Raw genomic sequence first — 12,206 nt, forward strand, 5'->3', positions numbered from 1 at the left:
TGGAGAATCTCATGAGAAGCAACAAAAGGCTCCTTTATGGTTTTCAGTTTGTGCTTGTGTTTTGTTTTCATCTGTGCTGGAAAGGATTCTGTAAGAACATTTACTGGACTGAAGGAAATTTGTCTTTCTTAGTTCGTGTCTGCTTTCAGCAGAAATGAGGGCATCTGTAAAGCCATTACTTAAAATGACTTGTTACTGCAGTGATTGTGAGTCCTATCAAGTTCTAAATTAAATTATCATTAAATCAAATCTTGTTCACTTGAAGCATGTTTGGATTGGTACAATATTGGGACTGAACTTGTCTCTTTCAGGTCAGCATTTGGGACATTGAGGTGTTTTGACTAGATATAAGCTTGAGGTTATGGGGTACTGCTGGAAACTGGAACTGGATGCCAGAACATACTGTTGAGACTTCTCAAGGTGTCTAAATCAACAAAACATCAGTGACTGGACAAACTCAATTCATGAACACACAGGGGTTATGGGTAAGACAATGGTCAGTTCACATCACTGTCTGCCTGTTAGACATCTGGCATCTTGAGATATGTGGTATCTTGGAACTTTTTTGAAACTTGGAATCCAAAAAAATCATACAGCTATGCATATATCAGTGGATTAAATTGCCCATTATAACAACAATCTTGTGATTCATTTTCATGCATTACCATCATTCTGTGTTGAGAAAAATGCAACAGAAGCCATACTGTGTTCACATAAGTACTTTAATCAGGCACTTTGCTCAAAACATTTCTCTAGACAAGCCTAGAATGATATGAGTGAACTTTGGAGGAATTTCTCTTCTCTATGGCACCATTAACCGCACAGTTTGGACAAACACAGAACTAAGTGGCAGGTAACACTGTCCAATACAAAACAATACAGACAACAAGGTACCTTCATTCTATCAGTTAGGTAGTGTTCATGTACAGTATATTTGGCCATGGTCAAAATAGCATCAATGTAAATAGTTTACAAAGCCTCTCAGCTTCTGAGGTCTACCTACACAATAAATTAAAATACTGTAGATTGTTAGTGTTGCTTAAAATAATGTCATCAAGTGTCTAAAACTGGGCATTAAGCCAAAATACTTTTTTAATAATTTGAAGGAGAGAGGAACTTTTGCATTTAGGCCACGGCAGGACTCTAGGTAGTTATTAATGCAAATAAATTTACACATTTTATTTTGTAAAGGCTGCCAAAACCACAACTAGGATCATGAATGTATTTATGGCGTATAGGCATCTGTGTAAGAGCATTATGTGAATTATGGCTAAACATGTAAATTATATGAATTTCTTTTCATTAACTAGAAAAACATTCTCCGGTGGTGTTTGAACATTCATAAATATACAGTTTTTTTTTCATATTTTCATCATATTGTATGTAACATTTGTTAGTTTTACCTTTAATCCATATAGTATTCTTTATGGTACTATTGTGAAACAGGGACAAACATGGTCCAAAGCAACATTCATTTTTTTCAGTTGATCTGTACAACACAATTTGAACAGAAATAAGAAAACCCTGCTGCAAATGTCAGTGTAAGCATAACACTGATTTGGAGCTTTAATAATGTCTCTTATTGTTTTGCTTAGGAACATTAGATGAGTAGACAAATTACCAAGATTTGTTTACACTCTATGGAATGATTAGGCTGCTGATGGAGCAAACTATTTTACATTTACCACATAGCTGCTCAGTGGAATCTCCCTCACATGAATTATTATCAGAAAGCAAAATGAAAAGCAATAAGGCTCATTGTGATAAATTAAAGCCAGGTCACCTGGAGGACAGGATCATTGGATGTCAAATTCCATTTTCCTTCAGAAAATGAAATGACGTGTTGAGGACTACGACAACTTTTCAGTATTTCACATTCATGATTACCTTTTGATGTGAGATCAAACACTGGATCCGTAGAAAATCTGATCACACAATACTCTATTCTGACTGATGTTTTATTTGTTCAAGCAAGGATGTCTCATATTCTATAAATATTTACAATATAAATCCTAATTCATGAAACATTAATGAGGAACTTCATTTAAAACCACAAGGTTGAGAATTACGAGAGATAAAACCAACTTACAGTACAAACAAGTATACAGTACAAGCTACAAATATACAAATATAGAAATATATTCTGAGGTTTTAGCAACCTTTTGACACTTTAATGCCATTTCTTGTCAGAAACCACATGTAAGTATAAAAATATAGACAATGCTTTTGTACAAAATATTGACATCATGTATGAATTCCCATTTGAATGTGCAAATGAACACTGATCAACAGGAGAATAAGGAGTTTCTTTCAAAGAAAAAAGGCATAGTCCATTTTGGCCTGTTAGTCATGTAGTTCCGTTTTTCTTCATTAAGCACCACAACCTCAGCTATTTGGACTGCTTAGTATAATACTGTTTACTTGTTCCCTTGAAACAAGAGCATTGACTCATTTAATGTTGCAGCCCCTGTGGTCATACAGTAGAACAAGTCTGGGACGGCAATGACTCAGTTTTAGTTCACCTTTAAGATTTGATTTAAATTCTCAGCTCTGCTTCCTCACTGTGTTCCAGATTATGTTCAGTTGTGCTAATCATGGATGCAGAGGGGCCCTGTGAGACACTGAAGGGTGTGATTGCTGGAGAACGTGCTGCCAGTGGTGAGAGGGAGGGGGAGAAACTTGGAGACATGGCGACAGAGGAGATGGATCCCTCACCACTGATGGGAGATCTCCGTAAAGAAGCCAGGTGAGGGAATGTCCTCCCTACGGCAGGCTTCGGAGGTACAGTTTTGGCCCCGGGGTGGGCCACTGAGGTTATGAGAGGTGGAGGGTCGATTCTTGACTCGGCCTTTGCTTTATGATGAAATGACCTGCGAGGGTGAGGAGGAGCTGTTTCATCTTTTAAACGTGCTATTTCAGTGAAAACATTAGCTAAGGGTTGGAACTGGGGACACCAGTTTAGCAGGTAGTCCCAGTTATAGCTGCCCCTCAGCTCCTCATCACTGGCCACTATGGCTGTCAGGGAGCCATCTACAGCAGGCTTTCCATCCTCTGGGAAAGTATAGTCTTTAGGGTGGGAGATGCTGAGTCCCCGTCCCACACCCACATACCCACCCCCCTCATCCCTGTAGACTGGCACCTGGCCAGCCAATAAAGTATCATTCAGGCTGCCCAGTTTCTTCCCTTTGAACCAATCTATGGAAGGCTCACAAGACACATCTGATAGCTGATCTGCATCCTGCTGAATTCCAGAGTCTGGACCTCGGGCAGAGATGCGCTCCTGCATAGAGGAGGAAATACTTGACACACGAGGGTATTCATTTATCATTCTGATCTCATCGTCCTCTGCTGCCTCTGCCTCAGCTGAGCCACGCCCACTGGAGTGAGAGGGATCCAGGGATCCCCCACGAGTGTACGGACCCCCACTGCTGCTGCTCGGATCAGCTGCATATCCAGGAAGGGTCTGATGGTAAATTATTTCATTTGCTGCTATTTTTGTTTCATCAAGCTTGTGCAGCATGGTGCCTGATGCTGGTGTTCGTCTGTTTGCTTTTTGCTGCTTCCTCTGGCGTCTTAATTTAACAAAAACTAGTGCCACAGCAATTATAATCAGTATGACTATTGTCCCAACTGACACAGCAATGATGCTGATAAGCATCATATTCATGTCTGTGGAGAGACCGAAAGATGTATGGGTCACATCAATGGTAACTTTGGCCATTGCTATGCGAGATGCCTCAAGTGGGCTGTGGGCAGTCACATCCAGTGTCATTAGACGCACCTCTCTTTTAGAGCGGCTCACATGTCTACTGTAGCTGTCCATCTTTAAGGAAATTGCACCCGTTGATTTGTTGACTTCAAAATAAGGCGAATTGTCTGCTAGAGAGTAAAGAACAATGCCATCCACGCCTCCATCCTCATCTCTGGCTTGCACTTTGCCGATGATCTGACCTTTCTTTGCTCCTTCAGGCACTTCGAATGAGAACTCTGAGGAGGTGAAAACAGGATCATATTCATCCTCCCCTGTAACATAAACCTGCACTGTGACTGTAGCAGAATAGTTGCCAGCATCTATGGCAACAGCTATAAAATGGAAGGAGTTTGCCTTCTCAAAGTCAAAAATAGAGCGAGTCCGTACTTCTCCCGAAGTTTGGTTAATAAGGAAGGCATCTCTTCCATCTTTAGAGTTGTCTAACATGTAGTACCTCAACTGTCCAAAAACACCTCTGTCATGGTCGATTGCATGCAGCATTGTAACTAAGGCATTCTGGGGTTGATTTTCCCTGATGCTAGCAGTTACTAGTTTGAGGGGAAAGAAGGGCCGGTTGTCGTTGATGTCCTTTACCTCAATACTGACCGGGACCAAGGCATAGTGTCCTTGACCATCAGTGGCCTGGACAACAATCATATGGGACAACTGCCTCTCACTGTCCAAAGGTCGCTGCAGCTTCAAGGCACCGGTCCACCGATCCACCTGAAAAAGGTCTGTCTCGTCCCCTGAGCTTATGAAGTACTGCACCTCTCCATTGGGAGCAGAGTCTGGATCAGTGGCAGATAGATGCAAGATCTCTGTCCCTGCTGCCGTACCTTCACTCAGTACCACACTGTACTCTGCTCGGTTGAAAGCTGGAGGGTTGTCATTGGCATCTGTAACACTGATGAGGATAGGCACGCTGGAGCTACGCTGAGGGATCCCACGATCTGATACCACAACAGTCAGGTTATAACTTGGCATTGCTTCAAAATCCAGCTCCTCCACCAGGATCAGACTGCCAACTGTCTGGAAGCCCCTCCCCTCCAAGAAGCGTACACTGCTCTCAATCTGGAAGGCATTACCTGAGTTGCCACTGGCAATGGCAAAGTCAAAACCACAATTATCCCGGGACAGGTCCCCATCCACAGCTTCTAAGGTTAGAACAGTGGATCCAGGAAGTCCATCTTCGGACACAGTGGCTCTGTACTCTGACTGGTGGAAGATTGGGGCATTGTCGTTGACATCGGACACTTGAACCTGGACAGTGGCAATGGAAGAAAGGGATGGAGTGCCTTGGTCTCGAGCCTCAATTACCACAAGGATGGAGGGATTCTCAAAATCAAACTCTGTTTTTTGGTTGACGAACAGAGTACCTGTAAGGAAATAAAGAACACGGTCATAAACAGAGCAACTTCATCTTAATCTTCTGTCCAGAGGTCATTATATTGATTATCAAAGTTGCTTATTATGCAGGGTGGTCAACTATTACAGAGTCAATAGATTGCAATTACCTTTTGCAAATACTGTAGCAAGGTTGGGCACATGAAGTTAGAGGGAACATTATTTGAGGCAAAGGAATCGTGTTTGAGAACAGGAGAGAGAATAGCTTGAGGCATAAATACTCCTTTTATAACATACTCATTTTCAGATGGTATTTGAAGCAAGCCATCTGAAGCAAATAACATTAAATCCGGCTTTCAATGGATTTTAATTAACAAAATGATTAAATATTTTGCAATATGTGTTGAAAATATGTGCAAAATCCAAGCCTTAGGGGATAAGATTTTTATGAAGGGTAATTAAGGCAAGTTGGTTAGAAAACAATTATAAACAGCTTTAACTGCACATATTGTAATCTTACCATTGCTTGGGTCAATGTAGAAGACGCCCCTAGTTGATGACATTACTCTGTAGGTAATCTTCCCATTCTCCCCAGTGTCACGGTCAGTAGCTGTTACTGTGATGACTGCGCTGCCTGCTGGGAGGTGCTCTGTTACAGTCACCTGATGGAAACCACAAAGTATACATCATATATATAGATTCATTACAGATACTTCCATATTTAAACAAAAATGTTTAAATATTCTAAAAGGTAGTATGTGCAGATGTGAAGAGAGGTATGTGATGGGAGTCATACCTGATAGAAGTCCTGGGTGAAGGTGGGGGCATTATCATTCACATCATCTACCAGCACAGTTAGATTGGCTTCGCTTTGATGTTTTGAGTCAGATGAACGTATAGTCAGAGTGTACCACGTCCTTTCCTCATAGTCCAGTGGACCAGTCAGAGACACGCCACCTCCATAGCAATGAATCCCAAACATGCCCTGGCTGTTTCTATCCAGGTGTAGTGTGTAGGAGAGAGCTGGACCTGAGTCCACATCATTTCCTGTTACCTGGGTGATAACTGTGCCAATCAGAGTATCTGTTTGTGATAAGGAGGGGGAAGCAAAAAAGAGAAAGAGCAAACATTTAGGTTTCTGCTGAAATGAAGCACACAGACGCCAAGTTTAAAAAACTGTGTTGTTTTGCTCTTTATTAAGAAATATCCTGTTCTGGAAAGCCTTGATCTAATGGACAGGAAATGAACAGAGGAACTTGGCAATAGCCCTTCTCACTGAGCCCTGCCGAGTGAGCTGCCAGGGAGTGTGATGTAAGGCTTTATGATAAGATCACTGAACTAACTTCCACTGTGAAGCTGACTTACCCTCAGGCACTCGGATCTCCCGAGGCAGAGGAATCATGGGACTGTTGTCATTGAGGTCGATGATGATCACAGTGAGGGTGGCAGAGCCAGCCAGCCGCGGGGTTCCTCGGTCTGTTGCTGTAACAACAAGCCTGGTGCCACAAAATGAATGTCAGTGTCTGAACTTTTTATTTTTAAGAATCAAGTTGCATAATGTTTGACCCCACACCAAGATCAGCAAGATATTTCTTATTTCAGAATGAGCGTTAGAAAATACTTGTTTTTCCAGTACATAGGGCCCACTGTTTTACAAATCTGGAATTTATCAGTGCTTATTTTGAATACTACTATTTAAAATACCATTGCAGGGCAAACACTGATTTATTTGTTTTCTATAACTTTGATAGGCTCTGGTGCGTATCAGCTAATTTCCATTTTCATCCCTCACTGTACGTTTCTTCACTCTCTCTAACTCAAACTATTTTCTGAGTTTGTCAAAGTCATTTCTTAGGGGAAACGAAACAGTAGCATGGTAACAAACATTAAACATGCACAGGACAAGATCACAGGTAATCTGAGGTGAATCACATGGCATGATGTGTTTTGCATCAAAGGGAAACAGAGTTCAAAGACTCACTTGGTTTGTGGCCAGATCTCTCTGTCCATTATGGCTGCAGTGGTGATACTGCCAGTCAGTGGGTCAATCTTGAACAAGCCACTCATGGATGATGACCTAATGGAGTAGGTCACCTGACCGTTTTGTCCCTGATCCAAGTCATCTGCCACAACCTGAGGAAATGACCCAGACCCCAGATTGGAAAAGAAAATATTTGCAACAGTTGTTTTGATGTAACATGAACTAGCAAGCAATATTAAACATGGAAGTCAAGAGTTCATATAATGGGCTATATGGAACTGGCTTCATGGCACAACGGTTTCTATATATTCAGTTGGGACATTGTGAACACAGGCAGTTGAACATTCATTTCTCCACAGTGCTGAAACTAACCAGATTTCTGAAGCTTGCGTGCTTTTTATTCTACAACTTCACGCTCAAACAACAGCCAACCATAATAAACTTGTGGGGGACAGGCTACTGCACCTGGATAATGGGAAAATCGTAGCCCTGTGCCTCTCTTATGTAGGCTACATAGTTCTGGAGTTGGAAGCGTGGCAAATTGTCATTGACATCTTGGAGGATTAAGTTGACAGCCATGTAGGAGCTGGAGGATGCCGTCTCAGCTTTCACCACAAGGCGGAGTTTGGGGGTCTCCTCAAAGTCTAGTCCTTCAGATTTCTGGACCCATATTTCTCCTAATTCAGAAAAAAAATAACAATGAGTCAAACTGTACATTTGGAAAAGATTATTTTGTAGTGTAAGTTACCATCTGCACTTACCAGTAATAGTGTTTATTCCAAAAGACTGCATTCTGTTTCCACTGAAAAGACTGTAGCTGATACCAGTTTGAGAGCCATCAGGGTACTGGGCCTGAGTCTGTGTTACTACTGTACCTATGACATGAAATACACACATTGTTGAAACATTTATTATATAGTCAAACATTTCAGAGGAATATTTTCACATTTTTATGATATCATCCAAACCTTTAGCAGCATTCTCCTGCAGACTGACATCTCTAGCTGTGCGAGAGAAGCGAATTCCCCTGTAGCTCTGTTCCCTGATATAAATGATTACCACCCCCAGGGAGGATTGAGCTGGGTTGCCCTGGTCCATGGCCTGCACTATCAAAGTCCTCTGGCTTTGAGTCAGAGTCTGCAGCTTCTCTGTGGCTTGGATGTCTCCTGTCAGTGAGTTGATGGTGAAGCCCCTCACAGGGTTAGCAAAGCGATAAAACACAGAGCCATTAGCTCCAAAGTCCTTGTCCTCCGCCCTCATGGTGGCCAGCACTCTGCGGCTGGACACACTGCTTGCAGATATGTTCACAATAAGTGGGTCCTGAATGAAGAAGGGAGCGTTGTCGTTCACATCCTGAATGTAGACAGTCACGTGAGTGGTGGAGTTGCGTGGGTTGGCAGGGGAGGAGTCAGTGGCATACACCTCAAAGGTGTAAGAGGCGGTTCTCTCTCTGTCTAGGGGTGCTGCTGTGATTATGCGGCCTGTGTTCTGGTCTATAATGAACATGCTCTTGGAGCCATGGCTCAGAAAGTATTGAACCTGGCTGTTGGGGCCTTGGTCCAGATCGATGGCTTTCACCTCCAGAACCAGTGAACCCATGGGTACGTCTTCTGACACATCTGCAGTGTAGCTGCTGCTCTGAAACTGGGGGCTGTGGTCATTTATGTCCAGAACGGTCACCTCCACTGTGGCGGTGCTGCTGAGGGAAGGGTTGCCCTGGTCCTGGGCTGTGACTGTTAGTGTGTATCCTGCTCTCTTCTCCCGATCCAGAGGCCTTGAGGTGGACAGCGCACCTGATTGTCTGTCTAAGTGGAAGTCTCCTGAGGGGTCTCCAGCTGCAAGGACAGCAATGGCAAATAGCATTTTGAGTATGCAACATCACCACACTAAGTTATAAAAATGTAAAATCATGGGAGCAGTTGACAAATCATTTAGAAAGGGGATGGTACATCAAAACAAATCCTCACCTGTAATTCTGTAGTTCATCTCCCCACTGTCTCCTGCATCCTGATCAGTGGCTCGGAGGGTGAAAAGAAGCACTGCCTCCAAATTTTCAGGCACTTCTATGCTGTAGTAGAGACGTCCAAATACAGGGGCGTTGTCATTCTCATCAAGTACTCTGATCCTCACCGTGGCTTTGGCATAGTTTGGGGGAAGGCCTCCATCTTTTGCATAAACTATTAACACAAAAAAACAGACAATAGCATTAATCGTGATTTTTAAGAAATAGTGATGGCCAAATAACAAATTTGAATTTCAGATAGCAACTCTTAATATTATGCATCTCAAAGCAGTCATCTTAAGGCATGCATGATCTGTGATGGTGTTTGACCATCAGAGGGCTGTACCTGTCACAGTGTAGTACTCCTGAAGCTCCCTGTCCAGTGACTTAGTGGTCGTTATGACACCTGTCACTGGGTTGATGCTGAAACCCTCCTCTGAGATACCTCCATATGTCACCTGCCCATTGGTTCCTACAGAGAAACACCCACAGTGGCTATTTTTTAATTCAGAATGGATTGAGGACTGTAAAAACTTTACAAAAAAACAATACTTTAAAGAGGTATTCAATTTCTTGTTAATAACTTTGTGTACTTATTTGTTTGTTTTTCATTAGTTTTGCTGTCTAAGCATTTGGCAGTGATGGCCATGCTTCAGGTGTCTGGATGCCAGATTGCGTGCTAACAGAAAGCAGTCTGGCAACCTCACCTGTTTACTTCACTAACTGCTTTTGGAGAGAAAGTTTATAATCCTTCTGTTTTATGTGCTTCTGACTAAGTCCGGGGGAATGCACCCTTTCTGTACCCCCACCCTCTTGAATAGTGCTCAATTAAAAACAACTGTTAATGTCTGTAATGTGAACACATACTCAGCACACTGATTACAGGATTACAGGCATTTCGTGTTTGATTTAATTGCTGGAGCAGCCTAATTTGATATTTATTAAAACATAATCCACACAGATACACATGCAGTAAGAGGTCAAAAGACGTCATGGCACCTTGGTCAAACCAGGCTAAAGTCAGTTGAAAAGTTTTTTTTGACATTTCTTACATGTAACTACATATAATCAGCATTTCTAATATTATATTCCAACATGTAGTTAGGATGTTTTCATTTAAATGGTGTTAAAATAATGGTTATATGTAACATATATGTCTAAGATATTAACTTTTCAACCAGTGTTAACCAGTCTAAATGTATTTTGACCTGCAAATCACCAAATCAGTGCTCACTGGGAATCCATTGTTAATTACAAAATAGGATGTTACATGTACCAAAGAGTGGAGTAACTAAGTCAGTTCACACTGTATGCTTCACCTTGGTCCAGGTCTGAGGCAGACACTGTTAACACACTAGTTCCTGGAGGCTGGTTCTCTGAGATCTGGGCTTCGTACTGGCTCTCCTCAAACCAGGGCACCTCATCGTTAACATCAATCACGTGGACACACAGCAGCTGGCTGGATGAGTGCTGGGGTATCCCATGATCCTCTGCGATTATTGTGAGGTTAAAGACGTCCTGCTCCTCACGGTCCAGAGGTTTGAAAATAGACAGAGAGCCTGTAGAGAGATGAATCAGAGGTGAAATGTGAGGAGAGATTTCCTGTGTGTGTGTGTGTGTGTGTGTGTGTGTGTGTGTGTGTGTGTGTGTGTGTGTTTGTGTGGGTGGGAGGGTGGGTGTACTTTATTACAGCCTTTTTCAGAGGCAGTTATACATGACAACCACAGTATGAAAGCATGCTATCAAAGGCAATAAAACATGCCACTATCCATGGTTGTGTGTAGTCAAGTGATTAAAAAAGCAAGTGTGAAAAGTTGCCGTGTGAGGGCCAAATCAAAGATAATCTCCACCACACACACAGCTTTGCCTACCTGAGTGCTACCACCACCACCACTGCTGTAACAGCCCAAACGGTCTGGCCACAGTTTACGAGATTTTCCATTGGAGAATGCCGCAGCCATCGAGAAAGAAACAGTAAACACACACTCTAGACACGCAACAGCCAGGCCTGCCGTGCTCTGTAGAAATTAAGGGCACCCTTGCCTTTTCATTATCTTGCCCTAAGAGGGTAGAGCTTGCACTGATTCAATTTCAATTTCATGCTTTAAAATGAGCTGCAACTGTTAAAGAAAGAGAGGGCCAGGGCTGTTTTGGTTTTAACTTTTTTGTGCGTGTTTGTATCTTGCTAGGACTGAGATAACTTGCCCCTAAGCTTTTAATCTGGTAGGAGTTACTGGCTGGAATATTTTCACCAAGTTTGACTCCTCTGTGATCCTGCCATATCCCTGATCACTGATAACACATGGGCAGAAAAAAAGACAGTGGGAACAAGGAAAAGATTTCATTTTGGATGTTTCCAATTCCAACATCTTAAGCCTATGTGGAGTTTGTGGCGCCAACACTTTGGACTGCAGTATGAGGGTTAGCTGAGGTTTCTCAGACAACAAACATATTTGTCATGTCTCATATGCAGAAGTCATTTTTCAACATTTGATGTGTTAATCCATGAATGATGTTGTCTTTTGGAGAGAAACAATTCACCAAATCACCAAAAGTGGAATTTATGATCTTCCTTTTGACAGTGAATAATGGGAATGTGACTCATTCTATGACTTTATAGATTCCTAATAATAGTTCTCTCTATGTGGTTAACTGTAACGCCAAAGTAATGAAAACAGAGTGTGTAGAGATAGTCCCAGGTCTCCGGTCAATGACCCTGAAACAGGAGCAAACCAGGTGCTCAAAGGATTAACTTTGTCATGATTCTAACAAATAACCAGTGTGCATGAAAACACTTCAAGATGAGTGCACACACTGGACTGAAGCAAAAGTGACATGCATGACAGACCCTGAATGTTTCCATCCACTAGCTGCTTGAGGCGGCATCCTGGTTGGCGACTTCAAGGGGAAGGCGGAGCTAACATCGACACGTGTCTCAAACACCACAATAAAGCCCACAGGACCAAATAGCCCAAGGTCAACGTTGACTAAGTGACAGAGTCTCATGCAAGCGCGCAAACACATATGTGCATGCCTACACTCACACACACACGTGCGCACACATAAACATGCGTAACTGATCCCCTCTCTAATGGTTCCCAGAAGCCTGAGCAGGAGATTCTTTGGTC

At 42.5% G+C, this 12,206-nt stretch overlaps 1 protein-coding gene across 1 annotated transcript in view; it reads right to left on the reverse strand.

The window, feature by feature from the left end:
* Positions 1-717: 717 nt before the first annotated feature.
* LOC121898873 (protocadherin-16-like) overlaps positions 718-12,206 on the reverse strand; it is an 83,590-nt gene continuing 72,101 nt past the window's right edge. The window contains exons 11-21 of the mRNA XM_042414352.1: positions 10,398-10,637; positions 9,425-9,550; positions 9,044-9,253; positions 8,045-8,911; positions 7,838-7,951; positions 7,542-7,753; positions 7,077-7,228; positions 6,461-6,591; positions 5,892-6,178; positions 5,616-5,757; positions 718-5,127 (exon numbers count right to left, since the gene is read on the reverse strand). Of these exons, the coding sequence (XP_042270286.1) occupies positions 2,537-5,127; positions 5,616-5,757; positions 5,892-6,178; positions 6,461-6,591; positions 7,077-7,228; positions 7,542-7,753; positions 7,838-7,951; positions 8,045-8,911; positions 9,044-9,253; positions 9,425-9,550; positions 10,398-10,637 (5,072 nt within the window). The 3' untranslated portion in view covers positions 718-2,536. The remainder of the gene's footprint in view (positions 5,128-5,615; positions 5,758-5,891; positions 6,179-6,460; positions 6,592-7,076; positions 7,229-7,541; positions 7,754-7,837; positions 7,952-8,044; positions 8,912-9,043; positions 9,254-9,424; positions 9,551-10,397; positions 10,638-12,206) is intronic.

The sequence above is a fragment of the Thunnus maccoyii genome, chromosome 6 (genome assembly GCF_910596095.1).
Source record: "Thunnus maccoyii chromosome 6, fThuMac1.1, whole genome shotgun sequence".
Taxonomy (NCBI): domain Eukaryota; kingdom Metazoa; phylum Chordata; class Actinopteri; order Scombriformes; family Scombridae; genus Thunnus; species Thunnus maccoyii.